Source organism: Oncorhynchus tshawytscha, linkage group LG14 (genome assembly GCF_018296145.1).
Source record: "Oncorhynchus tshawytscha isolate Ot180627B linkage group LG14, Otsh_v2.0, whole genome shotgun sequence".
Taxonomy (NCBI): domain Eukaryota; kingdom Metazoa; phylum Chordata; class Actinopteri; order Salmoniformes; family Salmonidae; genus Oncorhynchus; species Oncorhynchus tshawytscha.
Genome location: NC_056442.1, coordinates 6,419,085 through 6,440,231, shown reverse-complemented (window position 1 = coordinate 6,440,231; position 21,147 = coordinate 6,419,085). Strand labels below are relative to the sequence as shown.

Here is a 21,147-nt window from a genome sequence, read left to right as displayed (position 1 = left end):
TTGAAACTGGAGCAGCAGCACGGCCAGGTGGACTGGGGACAGCAAGGAGTCATCATGTCAGGTAGTCCTGAGGCATGGTCCTAGGGCTCAGGTCCTCCAAGAGAGAGAAAGAAAGAGATAATTAGAGAGAGCACACTTAAATTCACACAGGACACCGAATAGGGCAGGAGAAGTACTCCAGATATAACAGACTGACCCTAGCCCCCCGACACATAAACTACTCCAGCATAAATACTGGAGGCTGAGAAAGGAGGGGTTATGATTTTTCCGTAAAGTTTTTTTGAAATCTGACACAGCTGTTACATTAAGGAGAAGTTTATCTATATTTCCATGTATAACACATGTATTGTCATCAACTGTATTTCTGTAAATTGATGTGGCTCTCTGCAAAATCACTGCATGTTTTGGAACTACTGAACATAACACACCAATGTAAAATGAGATTTTTGGACATAAATATGAACTATACCGAACAAAACACACATGTATTGTGTAACATGAAGTCCTATGAGTGTCATCTGATGAAGATCATCAAAGGTTAGTGATTCATTTTATCTCTATTTGTGCTTTGCTATTTGGCACCCTGCAATTTCATTGGCTGTTGGCGAGGGTTTCTGCTAGCCGAATGGGGTTTTGTTTATTATCTAGATCCCTTGCTTTGGCAATGTTAACATATGTTTCCCAATTGAAATTGAGAGAGAGTGAGAGAGAGAGAAGTAGCGAGAGAGAGAGTGAGCAAGAGAGAGAGCGAGAGTGGGTGAGAGAGAGAGAGAGAAAGAAAGAGAGAGAGAGAGAGAGAGAGATAGTGATGTTGGTTCTGGGGAGTTAACAAGCAGGCCACTGTACGTCATAAACAAGTCCCATCTATGGTGAAGCATGATGAGCACATTTCAGAACCACACTCTGTTTTTTCATGTTGACTCTCTGTAGTTTCCGACTCTCTGTCTCTCTCAGAAATGTTCAGTGGAAAAAATGATTATGCATGTTATATCAACATTGACAATTTTTTTCAGAATACTTCCTACACCCTCCATAAATCCAGTGCAAAGTAGCCTACACTCAGAGGAGTGTTACATCATCACTAACCCCCCAACTGTAGCTGTGGCTTTTCTGGGTTTTATGTACTGTGTTGTGATGAGTGTGTTAGAGTGAGAGGTGTTTACAACAATAAAGCCTGGTGCCTAGAATGTCCTCTCCACCCATACAACATATGACACTTCTGCAGCCTGTCTGTCTGGCCGTCTGGCCATCTGGCACACAGTACTGTTTAGCTCCTCTGTGTGTGTCAGCTGGCCCAGCGAGACAGAGGCTCCTAATCATCTCAAACCTGCTTGGAGACGCCACAGCCAAGCTGGGCCCACTCCATCACAACACTTTCTCTCTACTCAGCCTCTCTCTTTCTCTCCACTATGTGCCTGACTGTATGTCTCCTCTCTCACTCTCTGTTTTCTCTCTCTTGCTCCCTTTCTGTCTCTCTCTGTATCCCTCTCTCTACCTCTCTCTCAGTTCAATTCAAATGGCTTTATTGGCTTGGGAAACATATGTTAAATAGACAATGAACAAAAGTTGAATGCAATCAGAAATTAACAGTAAATATTACACTCAAAATCAAATCAAATTTTATTTGTCACATACACATGGTTAGCAGATGTTAATGCAAGCGTAGTGAAATGCTACAGAGGTTTCAAAAGAATAGAGATCTCAAAAATCGTGTTATAACGATGTGCCAATAGTTAAAGTACAAAAGGGACAATAAATGAAACAAACACCATTGTAAATACAACCCATATTTATGTTTTTCACTGGTCGCCCTTTTCTTGTGGAAACAGGTCGCAAATATAGCTACTGTGACGGCACACTGTCGTATTTCACCCAATAGATAAGTGAGTTTATCAAAATTGGATTTCTTTTCAAATTCTTTGTGGACCTGTGTAATCTGAGAGAAAAGTGTGTCTCACACATTTGGCAGGAGGTTAGGAAATGCAGCTCAGTTTCCACCACATTTTGGGGCAGTCTGCACATAGCAAACTTGAGAGCCAGCTCTGCCTATGGGAGTTCCTGTCTCAATAGCAAGGGTGTGCTCACTGAGTCTATACATAGTCAAAATAGCATTGCAGTTTGCTTTGTTTGTTTTTTGTTAATTCTTTCAAATGTGTCAAGTAATTATGTTTTTGTTTTCTCGTGATTTGGTAGGGTCTAATTGTGTTGCTGTTGATGTCCTGGGGCTCTGTGGGTCTGTTTATGTTTGTGAAGGAGCCCCAGGACCAGTTTGCTTAGGGAACTCTTCTCTATGTTAATCCTTCTGTAGGTGATGTCTTTGTTATGGAAGGTTTGGGAATCTCTTCCTTTTAGAAGGTTGCAGAAGTCTCTTTTTTTGATTTTGATCAATCAAATCAAATAAAATAAAATAAAATTTTATTTGTCACATACACATGGTTAGCAGATGTTAATGCGAGTGTAGCGAAATGCTTGTGCTTCTAGTTCCGACAATGCAGTAATAACCAACAAGTAATCTAACTAACAATTCCAAAACTACTGTCTTATACACAGTGTAAGGGGATAAAGAATATGTACATAAGGGTATATGAATGAGTGATGGTACAGAGCAGCATAGGCAAGATACAGTAGATGGTATCGAGTACAGTATATACATATGAGATGAGTATGTAAACAAAGTGGCATAGTTAAAGTGGCTAGTGATACATGTATTACATAAGGATGCAGTCGATGATATAGAGTACAGTATGTACGTATGCATATGAGATGAATAATGTAGGGTAAGTAACATTATATAAGGTAGCATTGTTTAAAGTGGCTAGTGATATATTTACATCATTTCCCATCAATTCCCATTATTAAAGTGGCTGGAGTTGAGTCAGTGTCAGTGTCAGTGTGTTGGCAGCAGCCACTCAATGTTAGTGGTGGCTGTTTAACAGTCTGATGGCCTTGAGATAGAAGCTGTTTTTCAGTCTCTCGGTCCCAGCTTTGATGCACCTGTACTGACCTCGCCTTCTGAATGATAGCGGGGTGAACAGGCAGTGGCTCGGGTGGTTGATGTCCTTGATGATCTTTATTGCCTTCCTGTAGCATCGGGTGGTGTAGGTGTCCTGGAGGGCAGGTAGTTTGCCCCCGGCGATGCGTTGTGCAGACCTCACTACCCTCTGGAGAGCCTTACGGTTGTGGGCGGAGCAGTTGCCGTACCAGGCGGTGATACAGCCCGCCAGGATGCTCTCGATTGTGCATCTGTAGAAGTTTGTGAGTGCTTTTGGTGACGAGCCGAATTTCTTCAGCCTCCTGAGGTTGAAGAGGCGCTGCTGCGCCTTCTTCACGATGCTGTCTGTGTGAGTGGACCAATTCAGTTTGTCTGTGATGTGTATGCCGAGGAACTTAAAACTTGCTACCCTCTCCACTACTGTTCCATCGATGTGGATAGGGGGGTGTTCCCTCTGCTGTTTCCTGAAGTCCACAATCATCTCCTTAGTTTTGTTGACGTTGAGTGTGAGGTTATTTTCCTGACACCACACTCCGAGGGCCCTCACCTCCTCCCTGTAGGCCGTCTCGTCGTTGTTGGTAATCAAGCCTACCACTGTTGTGTCGTCCGCAAACTTGATGATTGAGTTGGAGGCGTGCATGGCCACGCAGTCGTGGGTGAACAGGGAGTACAGGAGAGGGCTCAGAACGCACCCTTGTGGGGCCCCAGTGTTGAGGATCAGCGGGGTGGAGATGTTGTTGCCTACCCTCACCACCTGGGGGCGGCCCGTCAGGAAGTCCAGTACCCAGTTGCACAGGGCGGGGTCGAGACCCAGGGTCTCGAGCTTGATGACGAGCTTGGAGGGTACTATGGTGTTGAATGCCGAGCTGTAGTCGATGAACAGCATTCTCACATAGGTATTCCTCTTGTCCAGATGGGTTAGGGCAGTGTGCAGTGTGGTTGAGATTGCATCGTCTGTGGACCTATTTGGGCGGTAAGCAAATTGGAGTGGGTCTAGCATGTCAGGTAGGGTGGAGGTGATATGGTCCTTGACTAGTCTCTCAAAGCACTTCATGATGACGGAAGTGAGTGCTACGGGGCGGTAGTCGTTTAGCTCAGTTACCTTAGCTTTCTTGGGAACAGGAACAATGGTGGCCCTCTTGAAGCATGTGGGAACAGCAGACTGGTATAGGGATTGATTGAATATGTCCGTAAACACACCGGCCAGCTGGTCTGCGCATGCTCTGAGGGCGCGGCTGGGGATGCCGTCTGGGCCTGCAGCCTTGCGAGGGTTAACACGTTTAAATGTCTTAGTCACCTCGGCTGCAGTGAAGGAGAGACCACATGTTTTCGTTGCAGGCTGTGTCAGTGGCACTGTATTGTCCTCAAAGCGGGCAAAAAGTTATTTAGTCTGCCTGGGAGCAAGACATCCTGGTCCGTGACTGGGCTGGATTTCTTCTTGTAGTCCGTGATTGACTGTAGACCCTGCCACATGCTTCTTGTGTCTGAGCCGTTGAATTGAGATTCTACTTTGTCTCTGTACTGACGCTTAGCTTGTTTGATAGCCTTGCGGAGGGAATAGCTGCACTGTTTGTGTTCGGTCATGTTACCAGTCACCTTGCCCTGATTAAAAGCAGTGGTTCGCACTTTCAGTTTCACGCGAATGCTGCCATCAATCCACGGTTTCTGTTTAGGGAATGTTTTAATCGTTGCTATGGGAACGACATCTTCAACACACGTTCTAATGAACTCGCACACCGAATCAGCGTATTCGTCAATATTGTTATCTGACGTAATACGAAACATATCCCAGTCCACGTGATGGAAGCAGTCTTGGAGTGTGGAGTCAGCTTGGTCGGACCAGCGTTGGACAGACCTCAGCGAGGGAGCCTCTTGTTTTAGTTTCTGTCTGTAGGCAGGGATCAACAAAATGGAGTCGTGGTCAGCTAGTTTTGGCCTAATTCTGCTGTGCAAGCATTATTTGATGTTTTACATTGTACAAAGATTCTAGAATGTATATGGTTGAATATAATTCTGCATGCAGAGTCTTAATTTGGTGTTTGGGGACAGAAGCACTAGATCATCAGCAAACAGTAGACATTTGACTTCAGATTCTAGTAGGGTGAGGAGGGGTGCTCCAGTCTGTTCTAGTGCCCTTGCCAATTCATTGATATATATATATATATATATATATATATATATATATATATATATATATATGTGTGTGTGTGTGTGTGTGTGTGTGTGTGTGTGTGTGTGTGTGTGTGTGTGTGTGTGTGTGTTGAAGACGGAGGGGCTGAAGTTGCATCCCTGTCTCACCTCACGACCCTTTGGAAAGAAATTGTAAGGGAGTGAGTAACTGGCGGCAGTGATGTCAGGCGCAGGAGAGCAAAACTGGGTAATCAACGGAGCAGTTTATTAATAAAATCACCGGAAACCAGAACAACAAACAAATGGGTACAAAACCCTTCGCGCACCAGAGAAAACGTGCACATGCACTTACAATAAACAATTCCACACAAAGACATTGGGGAAACAGAGGATTAAATACACAGCATGTAATGAGGGAAATGAGACCAGGTGTCTGGGAAGACAAGACAAAACAAAAGGAAAATGTAGAGTGGATCGATGATGGCTGGAAGACTTGCGACGCCAACCGCCAAGCGCTGCCCGAACAAGGAGAGGAACCGACTTTGGCGGAAGTCGTGATAGAAATGTGTGTTTTTTTGGACATTTGTTGTTTATGTACACTGATTTGATGTTTTCCCCCCAACACTGTTTTATTATTATATATCAGATTTTTTGTAACTGTATAGCAGACCTTCATGCCAAATTGAGACAAACGATTTTTGGAAATCAACAAAACATGAGAAGACTTTGTCTTTGTTTTGTTTTGTTTGTTTGTCAATCAGGGTGTGCAGGGTGAATACATGTTCTGTCGTACGGTAATTTAGTAAAAAGCCCATTCGACATTTGCTCAGTACATTGTTTTCACTGAGGAAATGTACAAGTCTGCTGTTAATGACAATGCAGAGGATTTTCCCAAGGTTGCTGTTGACGCATTTCCCATGGTAGTTATTGGAGTTGAATTTGTCTCCACTTTTGTGGATTGAGGCGATCAGTCCTTGGTTCCAAATATTGTGGAAGATGCCAGAGGTGAGGATGATGTTAACAAGTTGAAGTATTTGAGTTTGTGGTCTGTATATTTTATCACTTAATTTAGGATAACATCAACATCTCAGGCCTTTTTGGATTGGAGGATTTGTATTTTGTCCTATAGATAATTCAATGTAATTGGAGAATCCAGTGGGTTCTATTAGTCTTTAATAGCTGATTCAAAGATTTTTAATTGATCATGTATATGTCTTTGCTGTTTGTTCTTTGTTATGGGGTCAAAAATATTGGATAAGTGGTTTATCCATACATCTCAGTTTGCATAGATAACTATTTGTGATGTTGTTTGTTTAGTGTGTTCCAATTTTAACAGAAGTGGTTAGATTCTATTGATTCTTCAATTACATTGAGCTGAATTCTCATGTGCTGTTCCTTCTTTTTACGTAGTGCATTTCTGTATTGTTTTGGTGATTCACCATAGTGAAAGTGTAGGCTCTGGTTTTCTGGATCTCTATGTTTTTGGTTGGATAGGTTTCCCAATTTCTTTCTTTGGTTTTTGCCTCAAACCATTTGTCACTGTTGTTAATTGTCTGCTTGAAATGTTTAGATTTGATAGGGAAACTGAAAGGTCAAATATACTATTTAGGCTTTTGTTGTGTATTTGGCTATGCCGGATTAAGTGATATGACATGCTATTCTATAAAATAATTTCTCCGTAATTATAACTACCTGATTGAGCTAATCATGTAAATGTAATTAACTAGAGAGTCAGGGCACCACAAAATAATATTTATAGAGCTGTTATCTTCCGAATAAACTCTTAAAGACCTAGTAATACTTTAAATCAATAGCAGTCAATATTAATCGTCCTCTTAATTCAGTCTCATCTGAAAGTTGGAAATTCTTGGTTATCTACACAAACCCTGGCTAACAAGTTGAATCAGCAATACAAAATTGGGTTTAATTATTTATTTACTAAATACCTAACTAATCACACACAATTACACATACACATAATTAAATCATAACTTGATTACAAATGACGTCATAAAGGAAAACGTCCCTAGCGGGCGGAACGGATATGACAGCTTGTTACACACAAAAAAAGGGCTGGGTTTGAGTGAAAGAGCGGGAAGACTGAGGAACAAAGGGTGAAGCTGTGCTATCGTAAATAAAGTATCTTATGCATTCTAAATTACCGCCCATTTGGAAAAGGAAAATGCAATAAATATTTACTCTGAGCTGCGCTTCAGTAGGTTGGTGATAGATGGAAGGCCGTGTTGCCCAACCGAGTCCTTTGAAGAATGTCTCTCAATTGGATATGTTGTAGTAACGTCATTGTGTGATAGACGGGATACTCTGTCTGTTCCTTCCTAACCCTCGTTTGCAGCGGCTGTTGCTAACTCAACGGCTAGGAGGTATCACTTCTGTAGTGAATAAGAGTTCAAAGTTCATACCATTCGCAACCAAAGCTCACGCTGATGTTGGCTTCGTTCTGTAGTTATTATCTGAACCATTCTGACATCGGACCGTCGTCCCCACATCCTCGGAACAGGAGGTTATATTGTCGTCAAGGCTTTATAGGGGAAGGGAGAGGAGGGCGTGTCTGAAAAGTTTTATAGCCCATGTCCCTTCACAGGGGCGGGCCACTGATTGAGCAGAGCCCTACCTTATGAAAACCCAAATCTCACATTTTAGAAGCTAAAATCACATTTCATCCCATCACAAATAATTTCCTATTCAAACATTTAAATTGAACAACAATTCCATGTGAATCCGATAACTCTGATGTGTAGACTTTCCACTGTAGAGTTTGTCATCTTATCATTGATGAGAATGTCTCAGATGACAACCGAACTGACATCATACTCATTAAGTATCACCGCATATGTTCAATTGGTCAGATTACCAGAATATATTTCCCCCCACCTTCTGATGTTCCCAGAATCTCTATGTTAACCAAGGGTTTTGCAAATGCAACATCAGTAGGGTAGAGAGAGGAAAAAGGGGGGAAGAGGTATTTATGACTGTCATGAACCTACCCCCCATTTCAACATCATGACACTTTCTACTGCCAGCTGTCTTCACTATCTCTTACAGTTGAATGCATTCAGTTGTAAAACTGGCTAGGTATCCCCCTTTATCTCTTGCTCTCCCCGCTCTCATCTCTATCTTTCTATCCTCGCTGCAATTCTTTTGTGACTTGAGAGTGCTTGAATTGATTGAGAGTGCTTGAAATATAAGTGGGTGGATCTCAGTGGCCTGTGTTTAAATACTGGAGGCTGACCGTGCTGCTGCTCCAGTTTCAACTGTTCTGCCTTATTATTATACGACCATGCTGGTCATTTATGAACATTTGAACATCTTGGCCATGTTCTGTTATAATCTCCACCCGGCACAGCCAGAAGAGGACTGGCCACCCCACATAGCCTGGTTCCTCTCTAGGTTTCTTCCTAGGTTTTGGCCTTTCTAGGGAGTTTTTCCTAGCCACCGTGCTTCTACACCTGCATTGCTTGCTGTTTGGGGTTTTAGGCTGGGTTTCTGTACAGCACTTTGAGATATCAGCTGATGTACGAAGGGCTATATAAATACATTTGATTTGATTTGATTTGTGTTTCCTAATAATGGGGAGTCAACAAAGAATTGCACTGTACAATATTTTTCACAGCAAACGTTTTGGACTGTGAGGAGAGCTAATGGCATTGGATGAAAACAAACAACTCCGATGGAAAGAGAAGCTCTTGCCAAGGTTTGGATGAGACACTCTGGAGTCTGTTTAGTGCTTCTGGGTGACCTTCAAAGACAGGAAGTATCTGCTGTTTCAGCAAAAGCTTCCAAACCAAAGCTGTTATTTCACTAAAGAGGAGGAGAACGTGAAATCAAACTTGTTCAGGTGCAGTGCGTGCTCAGGTGAAGCAAGTTTTGTGATGCTGTAACTCAGAACATTGGATTGATTAACAAAGTATTGGATTGATTTAAGGCGAGTGAAGAAACATGAGATGTTCTCCACCAGCAGCAAGGCAGATGCCTCCTACAGCCTACTGGTATGTCTCTGTCTTGACTATCAACTGTGGATCCTGATGAGTCATCTTCATGTCACTTCATGTTGTGCCAGGAAAGCAATAAGGCAGCTTTCACAACATTAGACCTCCTAGCCAGGAGCAATCAGGCTTGGTGGTGTGTATATGTGCGTCTGTGTGTGCATCATTAGAAACAAAGCATCCCTCCAAGTGGTGAGTCAGTCACATATGAGCTGCCATTTCCCTCAGCAAACCCCTTCTAGCAAACCCCCCCTCCGTCATCTCAGCCAGAACTCCCTTTTCTATGCGGACACAGAGCGCTGCGAGAGAGAGGGATCCCCTATAGTTACTGTATGATGTACTTTACTAGGTTTTAATAGGCATGGTTGTGTATGAGTGCACCCCCAGGTGACAGAAAACAACAGGTCGCGATGTCACTTCCTAATCTGCAGCTCCATATAATAAACTGATGTCATCACCATGGTTTCCCCTGACACGTGTCCGACCGGCATTTTACTGTGCATGCTGTCACATCAGCATTAATGTCATGGACGGGTGGCATTGATTTCATTACTGAGACACCCTTAAAAGGGCAATTTATTTTTCCTGCGTATTGTCTCTGAGGCTGGTAGATTTCCTGAAGCACGTACCTTATTAATGATGTTAGTCTGTCAAGGGGAAGCGTAAGGGGAAGTAATTCCCCAGGCTGGATGGGAAGGCTGACGGGGAAGCTGACGGGGAAGCTGTGGCAGGGCCAACGGGGACATATGGAGGATAGGATCTGGCTAACTAGTATCCCTGGGAAATGGCCTCCTGTCTGTGTCTTCTCTGACCCCATTCCTCTTCAGAAATGGAAATGCTGTGGCATGATAGCGAAGAAAAGCAGAAAACATTTGATCTATTTTAATGGGAATGGGTGAGGAAATACATGAGGATACTGCTGAATGAACTTATGTGTATATACGTATACACAGTAGAGATATGACATGTTTTGTATAGAAATGTGTCATATAATTGCAACCTATATTATGTGATGTAAATGCTCACGCCACTGATAAAGATGTTCTACATCCTGCTCTGTTTGTTGACATCTGACCTCAGAGCTGAATAGACATAGAGGGGATCGAGCCCAGTCTGCCCGGTAACATGACTGCGGGCCATATCCAATGAAATCAATTAGAATACACCACTTGCTTGCTGTGATACAATGTGCAACTGGATTCTTTTAAACAGTGAAATAAACTCAGTGTGCCAACATGTTTGCAGTGGAGCATTATTATTTACAGGTGATTTAACTCCAAAATCCCCTTGTGGATTACATTGAATGGAACCCTCGTCTCGAGATTAGCACACAGTCCTCTCTATACCGTCAATCCCTACTTCACAGACACAAATGCTGTTCAAACATCAGTTCTATTGACGCTTTTAAACATCTCCGGAGCAACACACAAGCGCTGCCATAGACTTACTGTTATTAAAAGACGGGAGACGTCAACAGAAATGGTATCACGATCCAGTGGGAGGCTGGGAGCTCGTTCCTGAGGAGAGGAGTGGTTTGAGATTTACAGAATGGAGTGTTCAGCTACATGGTGTTTACTGCTGTTGACAAAGCTTGAAGTGTGAGGGACCAAATCCCACATTCAGTCAATCGAAGAACCCAGACCACAGGTTAACTCTGTTTAGGGACCCGTGACCTCGACACACCGCACATGCTTTTCCTCTCATGGACATGCCCTTCAAATACATTGTGTCTTTGTGTGTGTGTGTCCTAGATTTGTCTCGGGTGCGTTTCTCTGGTTGTTGCAGGTGTTTTGGGAGCATTGTCTGTTGTGTCCATGTGTTGTTGTTTCCTTGTTGTCACTCTTCCCCAGCTCCCGCTGGGAAGCTGTAGATTAAATACCACAGGAAACACATTTGATTTGCAAATAGTTCTTGGAAAACAACACACAGGTGTGTTTGTTCCAGACAGTACTGATTTGCAAGAAAACGAGGCGTGCTTTGTCTACTAGTTTCTACATTTGACCAACAAAAAAAAAACACTAAAGGAAAAACAAGATTATATGCCTCGAGGATATGCCACTAACAACGTTTGGCATTATAACATTGCATTTTGTCTAACACAGTAGTTGTGTAACCTACAGTTCTTATTGAAGGGTGTAGCCTTAAGCTGCTACACACACTAAGAGTTTGCCAATTAAAATTCACTGGAGTGTTTTGTTTGCTGTAACTTTCCAGTCGATGCCTGTTTTGCACATTCCAGTCAAGGTCGTCAGTGTTTGCGCTGTAAGTTCAGAGGTTTGTTTGCCATCCAGTCAACAGACACAGACATCCTCGCTACCATCGATAATGTTCCACTGGTGTCCAGGGGTTCAATGACACCTAACACTCACTGGGTGGATCATTTTTCAGACTGGTACTGTGTGTATGTGTTTGTGTGTGTGTGTGTGTGTGTGCGTGTGTGTGTATATTGAGCTATGACCTGTACCTCAATCTCCACCCCCTTCTGGGAAAGCACAGGTGCTTCCTCTGATAATACACTCACCTCCCCCTCCTCTCTCTCCCTTCCTCTCTCCCTCTCTTTCCCTAACCAGGAAGTGAGAGCCGTACAGTCCAGCACATCTAGAAGAGCCCCAGCCAGTAGCTACCAGCTGGACCAGAAGAGCGACTCATCACCTGGTGAGAACATGGCCTCAACTCAAGAACCCAGCCTCTGTAAGTAGTCCATGACTGTAGTATTATGCACTGCCTTACCGCCTCCACCAGGACTTTTATTCCATCAGAAATCAGGTTTCACAACTTTCAAAGAATTTCTTCAAATCCACATAGTAGCTACAGAATGTGATATTGGTTACGTGTGTTTGAGAGAGAAATCTGAAGATGAGCTTGTGTGTTGAGAATGTACAGTATTGTCCTGTGTGGGATCAAATCAACTCTGGGAATTGAGTACCATCCGAGGCAGAAAATGAACAACCCTAGATACACAAACAGTGTTTCCATTACTGTGATAGGAGAAGTTGCTGAGTGGCTGCATTGTGGGTTTTCCCCTTTTCCACTGAAACTGATAACACTGTCTGTACAGAGTAGTCGTGGGGAATGTGCAGTATTCTCCATCCAAAAAGGTGCAGTATTTAAAAAGGTTCTCAGATGTATGTTTCTGTAATGGTAAATCATCCACAAATACACATTTCCCTGTTTCACTCCATTTAAATTATTTACACGTGTGAAGGCAGAGGACATGACCTGAGTGAGATAATGCTTGAGTGTGTGACATTGGGGTCATGTTGAGGTGCTTCTGTGTGTGTGTGTGTGCGTGTGTGTGAATGAGGGAGGGAGGAGAGGGAGGGAGTGGGGGAGGGAGGGAGGGGGGGGGGGAGGGACAGAAAGCGAGAGAGAGACAGTGGGTGGGGAAAGGCTCAGTGGAATGATGGACATGTTGAAAGCTCACTGTGTGTTTCACTCACTCACACACACACACACTCCCACACACACACACGTCATTACTCCTAGTTGTTGTTGTGGTTTAAGTAACAACCTATATACAGCAGTTGAATTTCCAGATTATTTTATTTGTTCTCAAATGTCACGTCGGTCATGTGAAATGGTTTAACTCTCTGGTACCAGGGGACGCTAGCGTCCCACCTCGACAACAGTCAGTGAAATTGCAGGGCGCCAAATTCAAAACAACAGAAATCCCATAAAATTCCTCAAACATAAAAGTATTATAAACCATTTTAAAGATAAACTTCTTGTAAATCCAACCACAGTGTCCGATATCAAAAAGGCTTTACTGCGAAAGCACACCATGCGATTATGTTAGGTCAGCACCTAGTCACAGAAAACCATACAGCCATTTTCCAGCCAAGGAGAGGGCTTGCAAGAGTCAGAAATAGCAATTAAATTAATCACTAACCTTTGATGATCTTCATCAGATGGCACTCATGGGACTTCATGTTACACAATGCATGTATGTTTTGTTCGATAAAGTTCATATTTATATCCCAAAATCTCAGTTTACATCGGTGCGTTATGTTCAGAAATTCATTGTCTCAAACAAACATCTGGTGAAGTGCAGAGAGCCACATCAAATTACAGAAATACTCATCATAAACATTGATAAACGATACAAGTGTTAAACATACAAATAAAGATAAACTTCTCTTTAATGCAACCTCTGTGTCAGATTTCAAAGATGCTTTACGGCGAAAGCACACTTTGCGATTATGTTAGGTCTGCACCTAGCCACAGAAAAACATACAGCCATTTTCCTACCAAGGAGAGGTGTCACAAAAGTCAGAAATAGCATTCAAATTAATCACTTACCTTTGATGATCTTCATCTGGTGGCACTCCCAGGTCTCCATGTTAGACAATAAATGTTTGTTTTGTTCGATAATGTCCCTATTTATGACCAAAAACCTCCTTTTTGTTTGAGTGTTTTGTCCAGTAATCCGAATGCTCAAGGTGCGTGCACTAAGTCCAGGCGAAATGTTTAAAAAAGTACAATAAAAGTTAGTAGAAACATGCCAAACGATGTTTAAAATCAATCCTCCGACCTCCCGGGTGGAGCAGTGGTTTAGGGCACTGCATCGCAACGCTAGCTGTGCCACCAGAGACTCTGGGTTCGCGCCCAGGCTCTGTCCCAGCCGGCCGCGACCGGGAGGTCCGTGGGGCGATGCACAATTGGCCTAGCGTCATCCGGGTTAGGGACGGTTTGGCCAGTAGGGATATCCTTGTCTCATTGTGCACCAGCGACTCCTGTGGCAGAACGGGAGCAGTGCACGCTAACCAAGGCAGCCAAGTGCACGGTGTTTCCTCCAACACATTGGTGTGGCTGGCTTCCGGGTTGGATGCGCGCTTTCGGAGGACGCATGGTTTTTGACCTTCGTCTCTCCCGAGCCCGTACGGGAGTTGTAGTGATGAGACAAGATAGTAATTACTAACAATTGGATACCACGAAAATTGGGGAGAAAAGGGGGTAAAAATGTTATTTTAAAAATCAATAATATTTCAACCGGACAAAAGCTTTGTCAATAGAAATGGGGAAACAAGAAACACGCATTCCCGATCAGGCGCAGGACTCATGGCTGGAAATTTCCACTGACCACTGATTTAAAGTGCTGTATCTCACTCATTTTTCAGAGTAAAAGCCTGAAACAATGCCTAAAGACTGGCCACATGTAGAAGAAGCTATAGAGCTCGTGAACTGGGTCCTAAGTCTTTGTATGTTAGATAGGCTTTCAATGGAAAAACAGCCTTTCAAAATAATAGTACTTCCTGGTTGGATTTTCCTCGGGTTTTCACCGGCCATATCAGTTCTGTTATACTCACAGACATTATTTTAACAGTTTTGGAAACTTTGGAGTGCTTTCTATCCAAATGTACTAATTATATGCATATCCTAGCTTCTGGGCCTGAGTAGCAGGCAGTTTAATTTGGGCACGCTTTTCATCCAAAATTCTGAATGCTGCCACCTACCCTAGTGAAGTTAACCAGCCCTAAATCACTGTGGTAGCTAAAGTTGGAAGACACTGTGGCCTTTGCGGACCGGTGTTGGTGTGAGTGATGAGGGTTTGTGAGAGCTGACCGATTGACAGTGTCATGTCAGTGACAGCATCATGTGATTTCCAGCTCACAGTGGGTGACAGAGGAGGTAAAGGAGCTGTTTGTCCAAAGCCACCGTGTTAAATAAAGACCTGTGAACGACACACTGCAATTTGTGCTTTAAACAAGCACTCACCTCACCTCCAAACCAGCAAGCTTTTGTCTTTTAAATAAACAACCTTGGTTACAATATCTCCCTTTTGTATATCCCAGTGGATTCTGGGTCTGGTTCATATAGCCCACACCTGTGGGTCCAAACAACACAATATTTTTTAAATGGGATGTCATATTCACAGTTGTAGTGATTGTAATGATATTATTTTATAATATCAGGGGATACGCTTCATTGAGAGAAGCACCACTTAATTTTTGTTAAACGAGGCAATTTATTCGGGGGATTTTACCCATGAAGGTTATTGGAGGAGATTTTAGCCTCAGGAAAATCGAAGCTGCAGTCACTCAGATTGACACGTAACGATCCACAGTGTTTCTCTTAGGGCTTCTCTAAATGGCAAAAGTTAACTTCCTCCCATTAACTTCCATTAAGCACAATACTCAAACAGAACCAGAGGGCTAGGGTGCTTTGAGGGACAACAGTCTCAACCTAGACAGGCAGCACACACAATAAACTGTGATTATCTATTGTCTAAACAGTGACCTGAAAATAAGCCTTGCCAGAGAATTTGCATACACATCTACTATGATTTATCAAAAAAAGTTTACAGAATTTGTGAAATGCGTTCATTATTAACCCTTTGAAGGCCTACAGGCCTTAGCTAGCTGATAAAGCGCCAGGGGATGTTGTCTATAACATCAGATATTCTGGGCGAATTTGTTTACACTCCAGGAACAGGAAATCCATGTGCAATTTCAGAGGGATTATCAGCACGGAACAGGTTCCTACAGCAGAGATAAGCAGGCTTTTCTTTAGTTGATGCACTGTTATGTCTGACTCTGGGGGTACATTTTGCACCAGAGGAGGCTGGTGGGAGGAGCTATAGGAGGAAGGGATCATTGTAATGACTGGAATGGAATTTATGGAATGGAGTCAAGCATGTGTTTTCCATGTGTTTGATACTGTTTCATTAATTCCATTCCAGCCATTACAATGAGCCCGTCCTCCTATAGCTCCTCCCAATAGCCTCCTATAGTACACACTGCAGGGCCGAAAACAACAATCACTGCTATCTTTTTGAATTTAGTGAGCTATACAATACCTGGAGGTTTCCTGAACAGAACCAGGAGTACCCTGGGTAGAATGTCAAGATACATCAGGGTATGCACATTGGTGCCTTGAGCGAGCTAATGCTAATCAGTCTTTGATAAATGGCCCGAATGAGAGAAGTTAGCGTGGTGAAGCTACTCTCACAAGGTCAATGGCTTAAGGGGGGCTAGCTCTTGTTGGGCAAAGTTTACTCTCCTCTTTCATGCCGTCTCCCTTTCTCTTTCTGCAGGTTAGTGAGAACGTTACAGAGAACGTTACAAAGACCATATCCCCAAGACATGCTAACCTCTTCCCCATTACCAATAACAGCGAAGTTTAGCATGTCTTGGGGGTATGACCTTTGACACTCTGTAACTGTCTCACTCATCATTAGTAATCATTCATTCAGGATTATCTGTAATCATTGTAGCATCCACATGAATGCAGTCGTGTTTAGAAACATATTATAATCTGAAACGCAACCAAAACTAAATGCAAATGAATGCGTCCAACGGGTTTGTAGAGTCATTGCGTGCTAGGAACACGGGACCAAATACCACGCCTTTGAATTTATTGATAAGAATCTTCAATGGTGTCAATCATTTTGACCTCAACCTTCATTTTTTAGAGCACACCATATAGCTCAGTATTTGAATGATTTATTTTATACAGTCATTATTGCTCATCTTTATCAAGGGTGTCAATCATTTTGGACCCCACTATATTTAAACACTGGTTTGGTGCTGGAGATGATGAATATGAGGTTGAAAAGCGGCGGAATTGCCTTTTAACTGCGACATGATGTTAGTTCAATGATGAATTATTGAATGATACTTCTTGTATGTCACGTAAAGGGTCAAGTTTCCAGTCATCAAATTTATGTGTTTTCTTAAGATAGAGTCCTTCATTGATACAATAACAAAACACACTCCCCATCCCTGTTTAGCTAAAAAGCTAAGTAATGGGTCTGGAGAAATTTAACCACTCAAATTCATGATATCAAATATTTTGATTTAACCATGTTTTGAATCTCTACAGTGTTTGTTCACATTTATGTTGTTTTCTAAACATTGGAGTAAAGCAAGCTATTTTGAGTTCTGATGGAGTGTGACAGTTGAAAATAAGCTCCTGAGGCATTTATAAGATATTCTTCATGAACCAATGGGAATCATTAAGTCCAAAAATGGATCTAGCAATTAAGGACTCAAACTTTAAGGCATGCACTTATGTAACTGTTCCTGGAGATGTTTTCAATGATTCCCAGAACACATGTGGCTTTAATAATAATAATAATAATAATAGATGTATTTTATATAGCGCTTTTCATTACAAAGAGAATCTCAAACACGCTGTAAAAACAAACAAAATGAATGTAGAGATCTGTCAGGTCTTGGGCAATGTTCTTCCATCTTCAGGTGATAAGGTGCTGTTCAGCCAGGCAGTTCAGAAAGGCTGGGCAGTAACTTAAGGGGAGGGAGCTTCGCTGGCACAAAGAGGGAGCAGCGTCACTCAGTTACTTAGAGAGGCCCGGTACCACAAACAAACACACACATACACACTAAGATATGAGAGGGATTGTTGTAAACGCCATGATCAGGGCGAGCTATGACAGGCGGCTCTGTTTTGGTCTCAGAGGGGACTCCTGCCCATCTGGTATCCCTGTTCCCCATCTGGGCCCGGGCAGCCAAGGGAGATCCCTGAACCTCAGGTATCTGCCCTTTACTCAGTCCCCTTCACTTTCTACCTTTCATTTCTGGCATGTAAAAAGTCCTGCTGTCTGTGGCTCTTGAAAGGGAGCCTAGGGTGTTTTCACACATTTCATCATCAAAGATATTAAAAGAATGGTGAATCATCATTGTCCATATTTTTGGATTTGGGGACCTGTATGAGGTTATTTGGGTCGGTCCTCTCATTGGGTTGATTAGCCCCCACCCCTTCGTCTTTTCCCCCCTCTCTGAGAAATTAGGGATGCGGGTCTGGTTTCGAGGTCTCAGTGCAGGACGTCTGTTCCGTTAGGACCGTGTGACTTAAGGTAAAAGGCATGTAGGGTACCTCATCTAAAAAAAGCCCCCCTACCCCTCCTGAGCTCTGTCTTTTAGGAAGGGGGGGCATCTAAAATAAAATCAGCTGTCACTGTCCACTAGGCCCCACAGAGCTGAGCTGATCGCACACTGCTGGAGCCGGTCTCCAACCCTCACTGAATCACCTCCCAGGTTTTTTTTTAGTTTCCTCTGGTAACGGCTGGGCAAAAGGACCCTGCTGCTGGCTCCCAGGGGATTTCAAGGCCCTTCAACATTATCTGTGGGATTGTATTGTCGAGGTACACGGTCGTGCTAAAGGCATAGAGAGCATTACAGTAAGTAAGCCAGTCTTTACAACCTTCATAGCCTTTCAGTGAGTTACAATACTCTGCATGTAAAGGTGGACTGACATTCAGAGGCTGAATGGTAAATTGACTGTGTTGACAGTAGATTGCCTTTTCAGCTTTATACAGCTTTTGGTTGCGTGTACTGTACGACTAGGTTGTTTTACCATGTAAAACAGGCCTGGGATTACAGCAAGAGTCTTCTGAACGTGTTCAAGAAGTATAGAGTTGTCAGATGAATCTGATTGTGCTGGTGACCGAGGTGTCGATGGTTCAAATCCCCGAGGTATCTAGGTGAGGGATCTGTTGATGTGCCTTTAAGCAAGGCACTTGACCCTAGTTGCTCCTGTAAGACGCTCTGGATAAGAGCGTCTGCTAAATGAATAAAATGTCAAATTGCGAAAGGAAGCATGATTCCACGAGGATGTGGGATTAGGTATGCATGAAGTCAGCTTGGTTTTTCCGATCTGATATGACTTAGTTATTTCACCTGGAATGCGCTCCGACTGTGAGCGTACTCAGTAGAAACATTGTGACCAAGTGCTCGAGGCTGATCCAGTGGTCTCTTTGATCCATTTGCGGCCCTGGCTCAGCTCAATATAGCCACTGAGCCATGCATACCCACAAATACTGTCTCCCACATAGACTTTTCCTGACGCCCACCCGCCACCTTCAACCACCCAGCCACCCGCCGCCTCAACCTCCCACTCCTATCCCTAGAGCCAGATGAAGGCACCGCTGCCCCACATATCAGAGATTAAGACTTAACACTCAAGGAAGAGAACAAGAGCCACCCATCCCTGCCATGTGGAGTTGGTGAAAACACACTGCTGACTAATCATACAGTAGGTGGCCTTCCATGGAAGGGGAATTAATATAGGAAAATAAAATGCACCTCTGCTTTTAAGATAGCAATGTCGAAACGCAAACAGATGGTAATCTGCTGGAAGTTTATGGCATTTTACCCAGTAAGCCATTTGTAAACGTTATAATCATTGAAATCGCTAATTAAACAGAGGAACGCACCAGTGATGTAGAGGAAAAAGCTTTTAGGCTTCTGGAGAAATGTTGCTCTTTTGAGATGTCCTTGTGTTTGACCTCTCTCTCTCTCCTTCCCTTCATCCCTCTTTCTCTAACTGGGATACAAAAAAAGGAGGATTTATTTTGCGACTCTCATGGAGCTTGGTTTAGTCAGCGTTTTTATGGCATCAGAACGCTTGTATGTCTTTCTGTCTTACTGACAGCCCAGGGCCCAGTTTCCCGATAGCATTGTAATTTAGGATTAGGATTAGGATTGTTTAAAATATGCATCTTTCCTACACGGTCCGAAGATGTAACACGCGTTTCCCTACAACGGCTACAGATGTAACACGCGTTTCCCTACAACGGCTACAGATGTAACACGCGTTTCCCTACAACGGCTACAGATGTAGCACGCGTTTCCCTACAACGGCTACAGATGTAACACGCGTTTCCCTACAACGGCTACAGATGTAGCACGCGTTTCCCTACAACGGCTACAGATGTAGCACGCGTTTCCCTACAACGGCTACAGATGTAGCACGCGTTTCCCTACAACGGCTACAGATGTAACACGCGTTTCCCTACAACGGCTACAGATGTAGCACGCGTTTCCCTACAACGGCTACAGATGTAACACGCGTTTCCCTACAACGGCTACAGATGTAGCACGCGTTTCCCTACAACGGCTACAGATGTAGCACGCGTTTCCCTACAACGGCTACAGATGTAGCACGCGTTTCCCTACAACGGCTACAGATGTAGCAAGCGTTTCCCTACAACGGCTACAGATGTAACACGCGTTTCCCTACAACGGCTACAGATGTAGCACGCGTTTCCCTACAACGGCTACAGATGTAGCACGCGTTTCCCTACAACGGCTACAGATGTAGCACGCGTTTCCCTACGACGGCTACAGATGTAGCACGCGTTTCCCTACAACGGCAACGTGCTCGTTAGCGCATGTGCCAATACTGATAGGATCAAAAGAAAGGGAGCGATGCTCTCGGATCAGCTTTCTACATTAAAATCTTTCCTTAACATTAGAATTAGTTCACAATACTGACGGAGGATCAGCTCCTAGAGAGATATTACCACCTACGGCTACAAATATTAAGGTGGCTTATTCTAATTACCGGAGATCTGCTCTGTTCTATGAGTGGTCCGAGGCAGGCGTTAGATTACAAACATTTTCAAGTCCAACATTAATAATGGTTTTGGGAAACAGCTATGAGATTTAACGATGCTCCTACGAAGGTTCTAACGATTAATTTAGCCTTACGTGTGGTACGCACCTATCCCCAGTGATAAATGAGGACATTATCCCACGTTCGCTGTGTTAAACGAGAGTCAGGTTTCAGGTGAACTCAGGTGTAGGGTATCTGACCTGTATTTATAGTCAAGAGTGGGTAAAACCCACATTTATTTTTGGACATTGCTATGCTGGTGTGTCATCATCTAGCTATCTCTCTCGGCAGCGCAGGGTGATTGGTTAACACTAACACGCCCGCCATAGCAGGAGGATCTAAAAATGGTGGTTTAAGGGAACGTGCTTTCATCACATGGTAGCCAATTCAAGTGATTGGCTCCTGTGAGAAGTCATGTGCGTTTATGAGACGAATATATACCTTGGCCCTGTTTCAATAGACTTGAAGTAGGGAGCATGTTTGACTTGTGTCATCCGGTCAGACAACCAGTCAATTCCAGGAATAGGAAATCAAACCGGCAGATAGTAACACATGTATTCATAGGACATTCTGACAGGCATTAGGGCGACTAGCTCGTCTCCATAGGGGTATATGCGCACGGTATGTACCAGGCAAAGAATAGCTTTATATCGCTAATAGTAGTAG

The 21,147-nt window shown here is 43.4% G+C and overlaps 1 protein-coding gene across 5 annotated transcripts in view; it reads left to right on the top strand.

Moving 5' to 3' along the window:
• LOC112266449 (xin actin-binding repeat-containing protein 2) overlaps positions 1–21,147 on the top strand; it is a 59,099-nt gene that overhangs the window by 17,391 nt on the left and 20,561 nt on the right. For 3 of the 5 annotated variants that reach the window (XM_024443918.2, XM_024443917.2, XM_024443919.2), the window contains one exon: positions 11,697–11,817. In XM_024443918.2, coding sequence (XP_024299686.2) covers positions 11,697–11,817 — 121 coding nt within the window. Of the gene's footprint in view, positions 1–11,696; positions 11,818–17,972; positions 18,266–18,909; positions 19,120–21,147 lie in introns of those variants that run through there. The other 2 variants (XM_024443920.2, XM_024443921.2) reach the window with 2 other exon arrangements.